Genomic DNA, 17,787 nt, shown 5'->3' with positions numbered 1-17,787 from the left:
CTCTCTCTCTCTCTCTCTCTCTCTCTCTCTCTCTCTGTTTTGATGCTCTCCTTCTTCCTTTGAAATCTGAACCCTTAGATCTCTCTCCAAATCAAGGGCCCATATTCACTGAAATCTCCATTCCAATTCTTGATAAGATTCTAGCGTATCGGGTATTGGCTGTCCTCTTCTAAAATGGAGGGACAAAAGCAACCTCATCCAAATTTCTCAGCAATGGGAGTCGGTCAGAACGTAGAAGGTCTGCCATCTCAGTTATGGATCAAGTTCCAAAAGCAATCCGTCTTCGCCGAGTTTACACCGTTCATCGTGTCTTTGGCTTCTGGCAGATTGGAATTGGAGACGTTCTGTAAATACATCGCACAGGATGTCTATTTCCTTAGGGCTTTTGTGCAAGCGTGAGTTCTTGAGCATTCTTTCTTTCTGTCTTTTACTTCTTTAGGTTTAGGTTTGGTATTTCTTTTGGTGAGATTGTGTTGAATTAGGGTTTTTCTTTTCCTTTCTAGTTATGATATGGCGGAGGATTGTGCAGACGATGACGATGCAAAGGCGGGTATATGCTATTTGAGGAATTGGGCTTTGGAGGAGATGAAAATGTATGATTTGTCAATGAAAGTAAGATTTTGAGTTTTTTCTTTTCCTTTTCCTTTTTTTGTTTTTGATTGCTTTGATGTGTTATTTGGACATTTGAATTTCTTTTTTCGTTCTTCTATTCGTGATAATTTCCATACCTGATTCAGGTATACTCTTCTTTTTTTAATGTATGGACCTGTTTGGATGTTTCTTGGAACATTTCAACAGCCATTAGAAATCCGTATCTGATCCAAGTAGACTCTTCTTTTCTTTTTTTTTTCTTTTTTTTTTTTTTTTAATTTATATATATATATATATATATATATTAAAAAATAATGTATGGGCCCGTTTGGTTGTTTCTTGGAAATTCTTTTCTTTTTTTTTTTAAAAAAATAATGTATGGGCCCGTTTGGTTGTTTCTTGTATGGGCCCGTTTGATTGCTTTGATGTGTTATTTGGACATTTGAATTTCTTTTTTCATTCTTCTATTCATGATAATTTCCATACCTGATTCAGTTATACTCTTCTTTTTTTAATGTATGGACCTGTTTGGATGTTTCTTGGAACATTTCAACAGCCATTAGAAATCCATATCTGATTCAAGTAGACTTTTTTTTAAAAATAAAAAATAAAAAATAAAAAATTATTTATTTATAAATGTATGGGCCTGTTTGGTTGTTTCTTGGAACATTTCAACATCAATTGGAAAACGCATTGCGGGTGGCCGCTTTTCTTTGAAATCATCATCTCCTGAGAGTGCATGTTTCCGCCACCAGTTGGGATCGGACTTGAATTTGAACTGGCCGTAGGGTATCCCATCTACATCATTTTTCTGTGAAGCAATGCAAATATAAATAAAGAACTTGGAATTGTAACAAATTGTAATTTCTTATCACATGGAAGAGAGACATTTTAAGAAGGCAAACTGGATCTGTCAAGACAAAATGAATCGTTGAAGAGGATTCATGCTCAGAGCAATTTAGATATTTTGAAAGGCAAGCAAGATGCTGCGATATATCGGGACTCTTGATTTATTGTTTCCAACACATGAATTATGATGGTCTGATTTCTATTGGACTCAAGGTATTTGATGGTTTGACATGTGCAAGTACTATGGTTTGACTTGTTTGGAAATATTTGACAGTTAGAGCAGTTCATGGTCTATTCATTGGCGACTTCCAGATAACAAGAAGGTGTCGGTTGCTTAGGCTATTTCAGGCATTTGACTACCTTGTTTGGCACATGCTATCGTCGTATGGAGTCAATATATCATAAAGCAACATGCACGATTTCTGTGTTTCATATCATAATGTTGAAAGTATTTATAAGAAATTCTCAACTTCTAGCACCATATTGCTTTTGAGAGAAAGCTTTTAACTCTTTAGGAACAAGGGATTCTTTCAAAGAAGAAAGCATCAAGGCCTTTGGATCTTGTTTTGAACTCTGAAGACTTATAAGTATAATATACAACGCGAGAAGTTGGTGGATACTTTTACCCCCACAATTAGTTGTTGAGAGATTATAAAACATAAAGAATAGTGGATGTGTCTGGCCCTTCAACTGGGGATATTTCTGTGATTTCCGTTTTTATGAGAGTAGTATGCACCATTTCCTCTCCTCCTAGCCCACACAATGCAACCCTTAAGAATTTCGTCCAACAAAAAAACCATTCGGGCCCATTGCGATGTCCTTGCAACATCCACTATGTCCATCATTTGTGGCAGCTCATGTTAGGTTAGGGGGGCAAAACCGAGGCATATCTAAAATCAGGTGGGCCAAAGCATCAGAAACAGTGAGATGGGATGCCCACAGTTTCAAACTGCTCCTGCAGTTTTCTGTTTTGACCTTGGCCGCATAAAAACTGCTAATGAATCATGTACTCATGTTGAGGGAAGTGGAAACATCACTCAATCCCCTTCATTGTTTTTGTCGTCTGTTCTTCATGTTCAGAAACTGTCTACTAATTATCGTCTGTTAGCAATCTCGCCACTTTCTGCTTGGTATTAGAGCAGGTTTTTGGATCTGATTGCAGTCTACTATTGTGGGGTCCACTGTTGATGTCACTAAGGTACATCCATGTAGTCCTTTAAAGCAGAAAGGTAAGGGATTTAGAAGAGAATGGTTTTAGAAGAATATTGGTGTTTTTTATGCAATTTTTGGACAGCTTTTTGTTGTGTTTCAGCGAAAATAGGTAAAAGTCAGAAAAATCCAGATTTTGATTATCTTACGGTGCTAACTTTTGGGGGGATTTTTTGAGCCATGTGTGTCAGGTTTGGTTGATCATTAGCAATTGCCTGCGTGTAGCCCGCACCTAGTCACACCCAATGTTTTAAAGATCGATGATATCAGCCGATATATCCTTTGGTATATCTTGTATCCCACCTGTGCGATACAAAACCCACGGGTAGTGCCGATATATCCCACATGTTCGACCCAGTGAGCATTTTCAAATTTTGATCCCTTTTTATTGTTGAAATTATGTTAAATCAGTGTCGAATGGTTACAATTTTATAAATTCATCGGTTCTTCATGTTTTGCATGAAAAATCATGGAGTTGGAGCTTTGATTTCGATATCTATTAGTTCTTCATGTTCTCCATGTTTTTTTTTTTCGAAATTTTCCTTCAACCAACTATCAATTGAGACTAATTTCAAAGTATTTAGGAGTATTTGATGAAATGATCATCACATACCATACACTCTAATTTCGAAATTTGAGTGTAGGATGTCCAATTTGGGGAAAATTGGGGACAATTCAAAATTTCCTCAATTTCTCACAAATTGCTTGCAATATCGCACTCCAAACATGAAATCAAGCATGTATGAGGGCTGATCTACTGATTTGTTAGGTCCTCGCCAATTTTCAGAAAATAAAATTCTTTTTCTAATTAAAAATTAATAAATTTTAATTAAAATATTAATTTTTTATTTAAATTTCCCTTTAACCAACTGTCGATTGAGACTAATTTTGAAGTATTTTGGAGTGTTTGATGAAATGATCATCACATACACTCTAAATGTTATGCATTCAATTTGAATATAGTTGCATTATTTTAGTCATACAACGCATAGCTTAGGACCCTATACAAAGGAAACCTATTATGTGCACTTTTTTTTTGAGATGTTTTGATTTGAAAGTGTGTATTGAAGTCTTTTTTAACAATCCTTGAAGTTTCATTGAAAAATTCAACCATTTCCCCAATGTTTCCCCATGTTTCCCAAAAAGTGCGATAAATTACCCAATAGAGACGATATATCCCGTGCGATAACCGATATGTATCTGTATCCTAAGGATGCAGTATGTACCGCGATACCGATATTTCGAACACTAGTCACACCCTTCCCCTTCAATCTCTCTCCCTCCCTCCTTCCCCGTATGTGTTGCACGTGCCACACCCCTTAGGGTTGATAATGCAGCACATGAGTACATCTCACAGCAATTTATGATATGATATATACTTGATTGCTCACCTTAGATTGAACTTGATGAGCATGGTGTGTATTTGATGCTTAATGAAGTGCATTTAATCTTTTCAAACTTATTAGTGTGTATGTGGCTATTGAAATGATACCGGATTTGATAACGGAAAAATAGAACCTTATGCACTCTAGCTAAGTGTTTGGTAGATCTTTGGTTGGTGTTTTATGATTAAAGAAAAAAGAAAAGAAAAGAAGAAAAGAATTTAATCCCCCTTTTAGCATGGAATGAGCTGGATTCAGAAATAGGCCTTATTTCAGTTGGGGGGTCGGGGATGTTTGGATGATTGAGAAGAAATATGCAAGGCAATTGTTTTTTAGTACATGAGATTGTACGTGGTGGAAATTGGGTGCGGCTAACACTCAATAGCTTGCCGTTCTACCAAATATTAATTAGAAAGCTAATGGGATATGCTAAGAGCATAACTCTTTTGAAGTAGGGATTAGGAAGCCGTCTTTGATATTCCAAATGGCTTCCTATTGGCTTTTCATCAAATTTTTGGGCGGAGGTGAAAAGAGATTTATTTGCATTTCTAGAAAAAAAAAATCGTGGAAGGGAAAGAGTTGGCTGGGAGATGGGATCTTCCTTCATTGCCCTTATCCCTAAGGGAGAGGCGGGTGCTACAAGTAAAAGATTTTTAGCTATTAGCCTCATTGGGAGTAGGGCTGTACATCGAGCCGAGTTTAGTCTAGGTGGGCCAAGCTCAGCTTGACTCATCCGTGCCTTACTCGAGTTCGAGCTTGAGCTCAACATTGGAGCTTGGTTTGTTTGCCAAAGCTTTCGAGTCGAGTCGAGTTGAGTCTGTTCCCAACCCGACCTAAGCCAGCTCCTAACCCGGCCCCACCCAGCGCCCAACCTGCACCTGACTCAAGCCAACACCCAACCCAAATCAAATAGAAAATCAAACATTCATTGATATATATAAAAAATTAAATAAATCATTCATGATAGAGGAAAGTAACCTACCTTTGTGATGGGTGCTGAGAGAGAGAGAGAGAGTGACAGAGCTGGGACGAGTAGCTGAGTGCAGATGCTAAGCCAGGTTGAGACGAGTCGAGCAGATGCCGGGCAAGTAGTGGAGTGAGGATTAGGAGGAGGAGGAGGAGGAGGAGAGAGAGAGAGAGAGATTGCTTGGACGGGCACGGGCAGCGGTGGGTTGGGTTAGGGAAAGGAAGGAAAAGAGATAGGAAAGGGACGGCCAGACACGAGTTAGGTAGGGTTTTGTTTTAAAATTTTATCATATATGTGTTTTAAAATTTTATCATGTGTGTGTGTGTGTGTGTGTTGAGACGAGTCGAGCAGATGCCGGGCAAGTAGCGGAGTGAGGATCAGGAGGAGGAGGAGGAGGAGGAGGAGAGAGAGAGAGAGAGAGATTGCTTGGACGGGCGCGGGCAGCGGTGGGTTGGGTTAGGGAAAGGAAGGAAAAGAGAAAGGAAAGGGACGGCCAGACACGAGTTAGGTAGGGTTTTGTTTTAAAATTTTATCATATTTGTGTTTTAAAATTTTATCATATGTGCGTGCGTGCGTGCGTGTGTGTAATATTTGAGTCGAGCTGCACTATTCTCGAACTCAGCTCGTTTTCAAATCGAGCTAGGTTGTATGGAGCTTGATTCACCCCGAGTCGTCCTTCGAGAGATTGAGCTAACTCGAGCCGAGCTGAGTGAGCTTTTCGAGCTAGCTCGACTCGTGTACAACCCTAATTGGGAGTGTGATGGATGAAAGATTGCATTACTCCGCGTCCTCTATTCTCATCATTTTTTATTTTTATTTTTAAAAGAAAAGATGATGGATTCAACATTAGAAGAAAACAAACGACGAGAATAGAGGTGAAGGGTGACCCTCTCGTCGCCTTGCCAAACTTGAGAAGCAAAACAAACTACACAAAAAGAGACAATCGAAGGCGCCCAAAATGGAGGAGGGATGAGAAAGAAGATAGAGGAGGAGAATAAAAGACTTTGCACATACTACACAATTCAAAGGGGTTAATTTTATAAGGTTTTCTCCCTTTGCAAGAGAATATTTCTCCCCAAACTCGTGCTCTCTCAAACTTGTAAGATCTATCTAGTCAAGTGGAAGTATGCAAACAAAGAGATATGAGTGGCCTTAGAATTAGAAGATTGAAGGCTATGAATGTAGTTCTTCTTAGGAAGTGGTTATGGAGGTTCTTGCAAAATGAGGATAGCTTATGGAGGATGACAAGCTCTAAATACGACCTCCGTGATGGTGGTTGGATGCTCCGTCCTGTTGTTAATTCTCAAGTGTAGGGGTTTGAAGGGCAATTGTGTGTGTGTGTGTGTGTGTGTGTGTGTGTGTGTGTGTGTACATACACACACACTCACACCCCACAATGGGTACTCAAACCCATGACCTATGTGTTGAAACTCTTGTGAGTCTACCACTGAACCATGAGTAAGGACCCGGCAATTGTAAATTCAACGGGGGTATCATATATGGGGTCGATAATGGATGTTGTAATTCTTTTTTGGGAAGGTAATTGGGAAGGAACTGTTTGAGAATCTCTATAGGTTGGTAGTGGAAAAGGAAATCACTATTGACAGATGTTTAAGAGGGTGGTCAGGTTATTTAGTTCATTCCACTTAAGAGGAATGTGAACCACGTGGAAATCAACTCCTTCCCAGTTGTTGCTTCTATTGGAGGATGTCTTCATATTAGTGCAGGATGGCTTGGAAGATAATGAGTCTCATATTCTTTTTTGGGAAGAAAGATGGTGCACTGATGGTTCCTTTGGAAACATTTTCAAGAATCTCTCTAGGTTGGCATTGGAAAAGGACATACTGGTTGGCAGATGTTCTTGAAGTAGGGTGATTGGATTATTTGGTACATTCCACTCTAGGAGAAATCTGAATAATGTGGAAATCGACTCATTTTCTCTATTGGAGGATTCTTCAACCTAGTGCTAGGATTAAGTTGCTTAATTTGAACAAAGGGCCTTTCTGGTGTGATCTTTCTATTGAAGAATCATGAGTGTGGGAGATGCTCACAATGCTATAAGCTCATGCTTACTTGGGTGGCAGGGAAAGTTGAAGTTCTGTTGCTGGATCATCTCCCTCAATAGTGGTGGTCAGATATATCATCAATGGTTTTTGTCACTTAAAGTTGAGGAGACAGTTAGTCATTGCTTCATTCATTGCCACTTTCCTAGAAAGTGCGGAATTGCATTCTGAACTTAGCTTTCTTAGGTATAAGTGAGGTTCTTCGCCCAACCACTAGATCGAGGGATTGAGGTTGTCTAGAAAAAAAGTGAAAAAAAAAAAAAAAAAAAACCCTTATCGGGGAGAGTTGAATGATGCCTTCATCTGTGGATAGCATCCTAGATGCATGGGAGTTTGGTTTCAAAAGTCAAAGAGCTAGTAACCTGTGGTGCTTATCCCTTCCTGCAATATGGGGGATGATACGGAAAGGCATGAATAATAGAGCCTTTATAAATGTACTAGAACCTTAACCGAAGTGATGGCAAAATTCATTGGAGTTTAGTACTCAATGAATTTATTGGACTGTCTAAACATGACCTGAAGAAATGCTGGACATGGTTTATGGAGGATACTTTCTGTTCTTGTCTAAATCCACTCCACGTGGAAGGCTCCTCCATGGGGGATGCAGAAACTAAGCTTTGATGGGTGTTCAAGGGGCAACCCTGATGTAACAGTAACTAGAGATATCATAAGTGGGGTTCATCGAGTCTTTGTTAGTCCCATTGGTTTGTGATTTGAACAAGGTGGAAATTAGGGCCCTATGGACATGCCTAAGTGAACTCATCTGTACAAAGGCCCCTGCAATCACCGAAGATGATGCTTAAAGTGCCATTAATTGGGCATCCTTGGATCGTGGATATAGTGGAGATTGGGAAGATGGTGGAGGAATTTAGAGAGTTAAGAGAAGCACTTCTTTGGCATCCTCTGCTTGCATTCTTAGGGAAGGAAACTCTATAGTTGATGATCTACCCAATGACGACTCTTCTATTCTTCATTTATTGTTCGGAAATGCTTGCCTAGTAGTAGACTGAGTGAAGATACCTCATTTCAACACTGAGGTCTTGGTATCGATTCCCTAGTGGGGATGGCTAACACGGAGTGTGTACTTACAGTGGGGTGTACTAACAAGCTAACCCAAATATAAAAATCAAAAAAATGCTCACCTGCTGTAATCTTTTTGTTGTCTTTATATAAAAATTTCTCATCTCCAAAAGAGTGTGTTCATGTGTGTGCACAGTTGGGTGTGAGATAGTGGTTATGAGTGTGGGAGGAAGTGCACTTGCTTTTGTGTGTGTGGAATTTTTTAGTGAATCTTTAGGAGATCATAAAAGACATGATTAAAAACTTGGGACTCAAATATTACAAAAAACAACTATATGTAATAGGTTTCCATTGTATAGTGGCCTAAAATGTGTTGTAGGACAAAAATATTTAATTAGTTAATATGATTTTAATGCTCTAATATTTAATAAATAAACAAGATTTTAATGCTTTAATATTCAGCTCTCATATAATGAACCGATTTAAAACACCCAAGAAAATGGGATTTTTTTTTTTTTGGAAAGATGGTTAAGAGGGGGATGACACGTTCAATGGTACATGAAGTCACATGTGCAATACTGCATAATATCTAAGTGAACTACACCCACAACTGATAATAAAGTCCTAATAAAGGAAGAAATGATGAATGGAAAAGGAAAGCTCCATTGCAGGTTGCAATCCTTCTTGTTAGGTTGGGTAGAGTGTTACTTAACAGTTTGTGTGTGTTGCACACACCTAGACTTCTTCAACTTCATTTGGTACCCTTACAATTGTTATGATGCCTCAAAAGCATGATAAAATAATAATAATAATTTTATTAAAAAGAAAAAAGAAAAAAAGAAGAGGAGAAGAGCAGAAATTGCAACACTCTTTATGTGGCCAATAGTGGAAGGTCCTCGTCTCAACCAAACACAAAACAGCCCTGAATATACCTGAACAACAATTCACCAAAAACATAGCTATTTCTGCTTGTATGACAAAGTTATTTCATGAGAAGCTTACTAACCTACTCAAATCACATTATATATATATATATATATATATATATATATATATATATATATATATATATATATATATATATATATATATATATATATATATATATGGCTATAGTTGAAAGCACTCAGCTGTGCCAGATCCACGTAAAGAAATTGCACAAATCCTCAGGAATTTGAAAAAGAAACGAAAAGAAGAAGAGTGAAATAGATTGACATGGAAAAGTCTATAAGAAAGGAAGTGAAGCCTGGTTAGAAGAATGAAATAGACCGACAAGGAAAAGTTTATAAGAAAGAAAGTGAAGCCTGGTTAACTAAGTTTTGCTAAGTCTGCTTAGTCAGGGCTGAGACATTGTTTTGTCCAAGGCCAAGTTTCTCTATAGTTTAACTTGGTTTCTGGTGAATTGAGGCAAGTTACAGGATTTTACTCACCTAGGATTTGATTTGTGATAAACATATGCTGAGAAGGTATCAACATCTTGATATTATCTAAATAGTTGAACAAATGTTTTAAATATCGTTATCGCATAATGTATCGCACCCTTGGGATACGGATACATATCGGTTATCGCATAGGATATATCGGTTGTATCGCGTAATGTATCGTTGTTATTGGGAAACATGGGAATATTGGGAAATTGGTCGATTTTTTCAATGAAACTTCAGGGATTGTTGAAAAATGCATCAATACACACTTAGAAATCAAACCATTACAAAAAGAAAGTGCACATAATAGGGGTTTCCTTTGTATGGGGTCCTAACATATGCTCTTTCCAAATGAACTGAAGCCAGTATATTCAAAGTCTATTCATATAATTTATAAACGTAAGAAGACATACAAGGAAACATAAGCAATATATTCAAAAGCAAAAGAAGAGTCTCTAGATCAGGTTACATATATGTTTAATTTTGTGTTTGGATACAAAGATTGCAACTAATTTGCAAGAAATTGAGAAATTTCGAATTTTGTCAATTTTCCGCAACTTGACCCATCTCCCCCAAATCTTGAAATCGAAGTTCCAAATCCATGATTTTTGATGGAAAACATAAAGAATCATAGATTTGTAACCATTTGACAATGGTTTAATGTGATTTATGACAAAAACATAGATCAGAAATCGAAATTGCTCACTGGATCGAATAGGTGGGATATATCGGCACTACTTGTGTGTTTCGTATCGCACAGGTGTGATATAAGATATATCGTGGGATATATCGGCTGATATCGTTGATATTTAAAACACTGAGTTGAACACAGGCCAGAGACTTTTATGATCTATGGCCGCAGTTAGTGCACAGATGTTTGGAGGAGATTTTAGTCTCTATTTTCAAGTTATGTATTGACACGTTCGATTTTCCAGTCATTTTTGTCTTTGAAGAATATTTTCTGTGCAATGGTACTTCTTTGATGGAAACCAGTTATGCAGGAATGGGGTGTGGACCTTGCAAAAGAGAGCTCTCCGAATCCTGTGACTCTTAAATACACAGATTTCCTGGTAGCGACCGCTTCAGGAAAGTTCGAAGGAGTAAAAGACCCTGCCAAAATTGCAACTCCTTTTGAGAAGATAAAACTTGCTGCTTATACATTAGGCGCGATGACTCCTTGCATGAGGCTGTATGCTTTTTTAGGAAAGAAGCTTCAGTCATGTCTGGATCCTGCAGAAACCAGTCACCCCTATAAGAAGTGGATTGACGGTTATGCCTCTGAAAGTTTTGAGGTTTGGCTCATATTTAATCTGATATACTTGCCAATAGTCTACTCTCTTAAAAGACTTTTTCTAAAGTATGACCATGCATTGTTGTCCTTCTGAACCAACACAGGCAGTGGCTGTGCAAACTGAGGAAATGCTTGACAAACTAAGTATCTCGTTGACGGGGGAGGAGCTCAAAGTCGTAGAAAGGCTTTATCATCAAGCTTTGAATCTTCTGATAGAATTTTTGTCTGCTCAACCAATTGTTCATCGAACTGTAGTCCCTTTCGCAAGAATGCAGGAGCCAGCAGAGCGCCATCTCGTTATATTTTCTGATTTTGATTTGACATGTACTCGTTTTGATTCCTCTGCCATCTTAGCAGAGATTTCGATATTAATTGCACCCAAAGCTAATCCTAGTGGACCTGAAAATCCAATTGTTCCTGAAAATCCAATTGTTCCTGAAAATCCAATTGCTCCTGAAAATCCAATCGTTCCTGAAAATCCAATTGCTCGAAAGTCATCAGCCGATCTAAGGAACTCGTGGGATGTTATTTCCAGGCAATATACTGAGGAACATGAACAGTGCATAGAGAGCATTATGCCCAGTGAAATAGGTAATTGAAAGTAGTTGCTTTTGTAGTTTCATTTCTTTAATCAATACTGGAAGAAGCAAAGAAGGCTTTGTAAGGGGGCACTATTTATATTTTGCTTCCTGCTGTTGCTTTTCAGTGGAAACATTTAACCATAAAGGTCTATGTAAAGCACTTGAGCGGTTTTCTGACTTTGAAAAACAAGCAAATGCTCGAGTCATTGAGTCTGGAGTGTTGAAGGGCTTAGATTTAGAGGGCATAAAACGGGCAGGGGAACGCCTACTACTCCAAGATGGTTGTGTGGGTTTTTTCCAGCAGCTTGTAAAGAAGAAGGAAGAGCTTAATGCAGATATCCATATACTTTCATATTGTTGGTGTGGAGATCTCATTAGGTCAGCTTTTTCATCAGGTAAATTTATTTTTTTCTTAGTAATGTACTTGTTGAACTTGTAAAATATAGTCTGCCAGTGCTTAGCTTTGTATATTCTTTCATTTTTTCTAAATGTTTATACTCTTACTCTTATTTTCTTTCTTATTTATTTTTAATTTTTTGGTGAAAGGTAACAATTTTATTAAAAGAGAACAAAGGCCAAAAAAAGCCACAAACAAATTGCAAGACAGCCCAAGATAAAGACGAGAGGTGAGCCATAATATTTGAGGCTCAGTCCATTTTATCCTATTTTGCCATCTTAAAGATCTCCGAAACTAACCCACTATGATTATGGAAGCACCAATTATTCCTCTCTCCCCATGAGGCCCAGATGCCTGCCAAAAAGGACAATCTCCCTCTTCCCAAACCTGCCTCCATACCAAGAAAGAAAGAGGCTCTCGACGGAGCCTAGCATCACCCATGGCATTTCGAGGATACCTCTCTCAAAGCTCACTAGCAAAGGGACAGTGAATAAAGAGATAGTCAACCAACTCCCCATTCTGCAATACAAAACACGTAGACTTTAGTGATCACCATCTTCCTGCAAACTCATTCTGCATATTCTTAACGTTTATACTCTTGCATCCCAATTTCTAAAATAGAGTCCTAAAATTTAATCTTTTAAATCTGAAAATAAAATGGTAAACTTTTAACTTGTGCAATTCGGTCACCCCTTGACTCGAGATGATTGCTTTAAAATTTTGACATTTTCATTCAGGCACAAAGCATTGTTACTGGGAATTTGGAAGTCTCTTGTACCATTTTGGTTTGTGACACCTACACAATCATTTCATTTTTCAATGTATTGGACAGTCGCAAGTTTCTTTCCATGTATTACAAAATTACAGGTTATCTTTGTCCATGAATTAGGATTAAGATTGGTGTGAAATACATCAAACTGATCTGATATTTCAAAACCTGATTAGCAAATTGAGGAAGACTTTTTGGGTCAATTATAAGTGTTTCTCTCTTTTAGATTTTCTCTGCAAAGTCTGTGAATGGATTGATTTGGTTTCTGCCCATCAAAAAGGGGGAAAAAAAGATTTGATATTTAAGACCGACTGTTGTAAATATCTCTGTTGAAGCTTTAAAAAAAATCTCTGCTGAACATTATTGGTTGATATGTCAAACAAAGTTTTTATAATGTTCTGGAGCAATGTTTGGAAGAAAAAGAAAAAGAAAAACAACAACAACAACAGATGTTTCTGATCCAAAAAGAGAAAAAGAAAGAGAGAAAAAGGTTTCTCATCCAATAAACTGTTTCTGAAAAGTGTTTAATCGCACCCCTTTCCTACTTCTCATGGTTATAGATCTGTCTGACCCCCTCTGTTGTTGCAGTGGCTAGGTTTGACACTTTTCACTACTTCTGCCATCTATTTGATCCTAAGTATGTCGATGAGATTTTTGTTGTACTCTATCTGCGTCATTAGTTTATGGCTTATGATACTCATCTTGATTCATCGTCCATCCCGTTTCATGCTGCATATGCAATTTCTTTTTAATGCATGAGAATATATTTTGGGTGGGCTCCTGACTATTGTCTATGTGCACATGGTTAAGAATCTGGTTCTTCTCTAATATCGTAAGTAGTAATATCTTTTCACCTTTGAAATATCCTACTGGATGGTTTATTCCAAGTTGTTTGCCAGTTCAAAGGGCATAGTTTTCCATTTGCTTTTGTTGCATTATTTGAGATGCTGCTGCCTCTTCTTATTATTTGGAATTGTTTTGCCTTTTCTTTATTGAATTCTTGATTGTTCATTTTATTGCTACACACTGACACACGTCCATTCCCCTGTGCCCCCCCCCCCCCCACACACACACACACACACACACACACCTTCCTGCATGCGCACATGCACACACACACACACACACACACTTATAGAGCTAACTTTAACACAGATGGACTGTTTTCTGAATTTCTCGAGCCGATTTGTCACCTACTGTTGGCTACACTAAGAGCATTCATCTTTTGATTATGCTTGATACCATGCCCTTTTAGCATTATTCTACTCATGAGGATGGCTTTTATAGTTTGCATGAAGTGTGAAGGGAAGATGTAACATATTCAGGTGCGGGAGTAGGGGATCTGTTTTAAAATGTTAGCAAGTATAAACAAGTCGAAGATTCTAATTTAGCTTTTTTGCGCCATCTCGGCACGGTCTTAATAAAAATTTTCGTTACCCGTAAAAAAAAGGTATAAACAATTAGGAAGTGGGAATGTGAGCAGTGGGAAGTATCTGTTTGAGGCATCATTTGAAGAGCAAGCAACGCCTAGTAGAAGGTTCACACAACTAAGGGACAGCTGTTCAGCAAGAGATAATTTAGCAGATGCCACTAATGTGAGCCTTGGAGGAAGTCTTGGCTGGCAGGAGGGTGCTATGCCTGCTCTCTCTATGCACTCATTTGGCTGAAAGTTCTTCCTTTCCAGGGTTTTAAGAATGAGTCTCACACATTAAGCTGCTGCATAACTGGGGTCATTTGTGTTTAACCATTAGGTTTGTAGTTGTTGTCTTGCTTTTTTGCTTCATTCTTTAGTTCAGTTCTATGTTTCTGGTTCGCTTAGCAGCATTTTGTTTTTATGTGGATGTAATTTCTTTAAAAGCAAAATGTCATTGGTTTATGAGTCCTTAATTCTAGTTGGGCACTAGAAACATTTTTAGCATTTCTCCAACAAAGCATTTTAGTGGTTGCTACTTCTGATACGGGGTTGATGGGTATCCATCAGCGGCAAAGGTAAAAATGATATTGATACCCATCCAAGCCATCATGAATCTTTGTGGTACAAGCTCAAGTAAATCAGGAAATAACATAGGTGGTACCTCTCTTTAGTTTTAGTTGTGCCTCCAACACTGTTTTCTTTTTTACTTTTTCCCGTTGTTCCTGTATGCATATCCACTGTCATTGAATAGCTCATTTCAACTGCAATCACAGGATTCCGAAATTTGTTTTATCAGAAAGGCATTTGGATTTTAGCAGTCAAGCTGGTGTCCTTTTAATCTAGGTTTATTTAGTCAGCTAGACTGACTAAAAAGGATAAAAAGGCTTTCATTTCATGATTTATTAATAAAGTATCGACGGGTTGGATCTGAAGAGATGATGATGATAGCTGGGACACTTTATGATGATGATATGATTGAGGGGTTGAATTTGAATAGACAAAACATGCTACTTTTTGTCATTGTCTTTCATTTTAAAGAAATAGGGTCTAAGAATGAATACTTTTGTGTGTTGCTGCTGAGAGATAATGATAAACTTTTTTTTTCCTCACTTTGAGCAGGTGGTTTAAATGTTTTGAATGTACACTCGAATGAATTTGCTTATGAAGAATCTGTTTCCACGGGGGAAATCTTGCAGATGGTGGGGTCTCCCATGGACAAGCTTCAGAATTTCAAAGAAATCTTGAAAAACTGTAATGAAGACTGCAAGAATTTATCAGTTTATGTTGGCAGATCGGTGGGTGACTTGCTTTGCCTGCTTGAGGCGGACGTGGGCATTGTCTTCGGATCAAACCCAACCCTAAGGAGAGTGGGTAGTCAGTTTCACATCTCCTTTGTTCCCTTGTTCCCTGCTTTGGTCAAGAAACAAAAGGAATTCGTTGAAGGGGACCTGCCTATTTGGAAGGGATTGACTGGCACTCTTTATACGGTCTCTAGTTGGGAAGAAATTCACGCCTTTATTTTGGGGCTATACAATCATCTTTGATGAGTTTTTTTTTTTTTTTTTTTTTTCCGTTCTCATCCATTTTTGCTTAGAAGTTAGAATGAAGGCAGGCATTATCCATGAGACGTTCTTCTTGATGGTGGTGAATTTTATGAAGTGCCACCCATCAGCTTTCTTCTTTTCTTCAGCATGGACTGCCATGCAGATGCAGATGCCAGGATTCACACATTGAGGACTGTTTTTTCATCCCATTTCAGCTCTGTTTTCTGCACGCTCTTTTTGAATGAAGATCTAATGTTTTATGAACGTGGCCTATTTTCCAGGCAGTAGCGAGTGATCAAAGAGGTGGGAGTAAGATGTAAGAAGCTGTTTGTCTAAACAGATTTGGGTGCTAGCATTCATTGAAAAAAAAAGAGGAGATTTTGATGCAAGTGAAATTCTTTTACTGGGGTTTGGAGTTTGGAAGATGCATGCGCCTCTCTAGTTACATGGGGTGTATTAACGATGCTCATCCAGTATCATGAACTTATATTGGGGTGAGTTTCATGTAAAGCTTCCAACTCTGCCCATTTTTATTTTTTTTTTAAATTTTTTCGATCGGTTCTCCATTGGACGAATGGCTGTAATCTGTGGTAATCTGAAGAAGGCTACTTTTGTTTGAAAAGCTTTTTATTTTTGTTGCCACTCTACTGAATTGGAATCATTCCCCACAAAATATACAACGATTGGGCGACATGGATTGATTCGTTCTTGGTCCTGAGTGGACTCGGGACATGCTTGAGTGAAGGCCGAATCAACCCAACTCGCCTGAATCCGAGTAAAGCTCAGACGAGTCTTAAAATAATTTCAGAATGTTTCTAAGATGAACGGTCTGATTTATCAAACCATTGGGGTCCACACCATTTACATCCCAATGCTTCATGCCTTTATAAATTCATCTATCTTGGGTCCCAATTTGTGGTCAGAAACCGTTATTTTTCAGTAGTTGTGGTACAATGCGTTATGAGGTTAGTCTATATAGTGAATGTATATCAAATCTGAACCATCTATTTTTATGCCCCTCTTGAAAGGATTATATAGTCCAAAAGCCACGTTATTCAGTTGATTTTAACTGTTCCATTGGTATCCTTAACTTGGATGGTTAGCAACGGTGCACGATAAGTGTACAGGACGGATCAATTGATCTCAACCGTCTGATTTTTCTCATTGAATTTGGTCTGTTGACCATTTCACTTCTGAGTTTCCACCCCGGGAATTATAGTCTTGAACCTTAACAGATATGCGGTTATTCAATAGATAGGATTCCGCACGCACTGGACCCATGGTTAGCTGAACGAGAACGTTGATCGGATGGGCCTGATTATGGATGAGCGATCCTCCAAAATGGGAGATCTTAATGCTTTGATTATTGACCAACAATTATTTATATACCATGGGAATTTCATGCAGTAGGTAAATTTTGTCGGGCCCACCGTGATGTATTTGTTTGATCCTCTCTGTCCATCTGTTTTATCAGCTCATTTTAGGGCATGAGCCAGAAAATGAGGTAAATCCAAACCTGATGTGGACCACATAAGCTACAATGAGAACTGAACACCCACCGTTGAAAACTTCTTGGGGGCCATAAAAAGTTTTGGATGAAGCTGATATTTATTTATTTATTTGGTTGATCCATCTTTTGGATGACAGATACACTAATGTGGGCCCTACACAAATTTCTCCTTGTGGACGCCATTATCCCCTTGTTCCCCATGTTGTGGTCCACCTGAGCTTATAATCTAACTTATTTTTGGGATGATGAGCTAAAATGAACTGGTAAAACAGTTGGATGGTGTGGATCAGACATATACATCGTGGTACCATGATCAACAGATTTTAGGCACCCAGTACGCGAGTTGCAATCTGGATTTTCGAGTCACATTTACAGCGTGATTTCCATCTCGCCAAATATCTGTTGAAACTATTCGTATAACTCATTTACCACTATTTACTTGGTTAAACAAACTGAGGTGTTTATCACGTGCGAGTAACACGTGATGTATGGGTTTTATCAATTTGTGAAGGATACGGATTGGGTACTACCCCCACCCTCTGAGGGGCCACCGTGATGTATTGGTTTTATCCATACCGTCCATCTATTTTTCCATATCATTTTAGAATATAACTCTAAAAATGAGGAATTTCCTTGGTTCAAATGGACCACACCATAGGACGCAGCGGTGATAATGACATCCAGCGTTGAAACCTTCCTAGTGCCCACCGTGATGGTTAATTTCCATCCAACCTGTTCATAAGGTTATGTAGATCTGGATGAAGGGAAAATAAAAA

General features: G+C 38.3%; 3 protein-coding genes across 6 annotated transcripts in view; all 3 read left to right on the top strand.

Moving 5' to 3' along the window:
- The window catches only part of LOC131240634 (bifunctional TH2 protein, mitochondrial-like), a 54,558-nt gene extending 38,417 nt beyond the window's left edge, over positions 1 to 16,141 (top strand). The window contains exon 8 of the mRNA XM_058238983.1: positions 15,892 to 16,141. The gene's annotated coding sequence lies outside the window, so the exon portion shown is untranslated. The remainder of the gene's footprint in view (positions 1 to 15,891) is intronic.
- Positions 1 to 17,787, top strand: part of LOC131240636 (glutamyl-tRNA(Gln) amidotransferase subunit B, chloroplastic/mitochondrial-like) — a 49,252-nt gene that overhangs the window by 19,367 nt on the left and 12,098 nt on the right. The gene's annotated exons all lie outside the window — the stretch shown is intronic.
- LOC131240635 (bifunctional TH2 protein, mitochondrial-like) lies at positions 5 to 16,141 on the top strand. 4 transcript variants are annotated; one of them, XM_058238986.1, is made up of 7 exons: positions 5 to 395; positions 504 to 612; positions 10,507 to 10,797; positions 10,901 to 11,387; positions 11,503 to 11,772; positions 15,077 to 15,696; positions 15,787 to 16,141. In XM_058238986.1, the coding sequence occupies exons 1-6, from the start codon at positions 175 to 177 to the stop codon at positions 15,499 to 15,501; spliced, it is 1,803 nt and encodes a 600-aa protein (XP_058094969.1). In that variant the 5' UTR covers positions 5 to 174; the 3' UTR covers positions 15,502 to 15,696; positions 15,787 to 16,141. The 4 variants fall into 4 exon arrangements, with proteins under 4 accessions (XP_058094969.1, XP_058094972.1, XP_058094970.1 ...); XM_058238989.1 differs by lacking the exon at positions 15,787 to 16,141 and adding an exon at positions 11,924 to 12,003 and having other exon boundaries at positions 15,077 to 15,215; XM_058238987.1 differs by having other exon boundaries at positions 260 to 395; positions 504 to 593.

Source organism: Magnolia sinica, chromosome 3 (genome assembly GCF_029962835.1).
Source record: "Magnolia sinica isolate HGM2019 chromosome 3, MsV1, whole genome shotgun sequence".
Lineage (NCBI taxonomy): Eukaryota > Viridiplantae > Streptophyta > Magnoliopsida > Magnoliales > Magnoliaceae > Magnolia > Magnolia sinica.
This window is presented reverse-complemented; position numbering and strand designations above follow the sequence as displayed.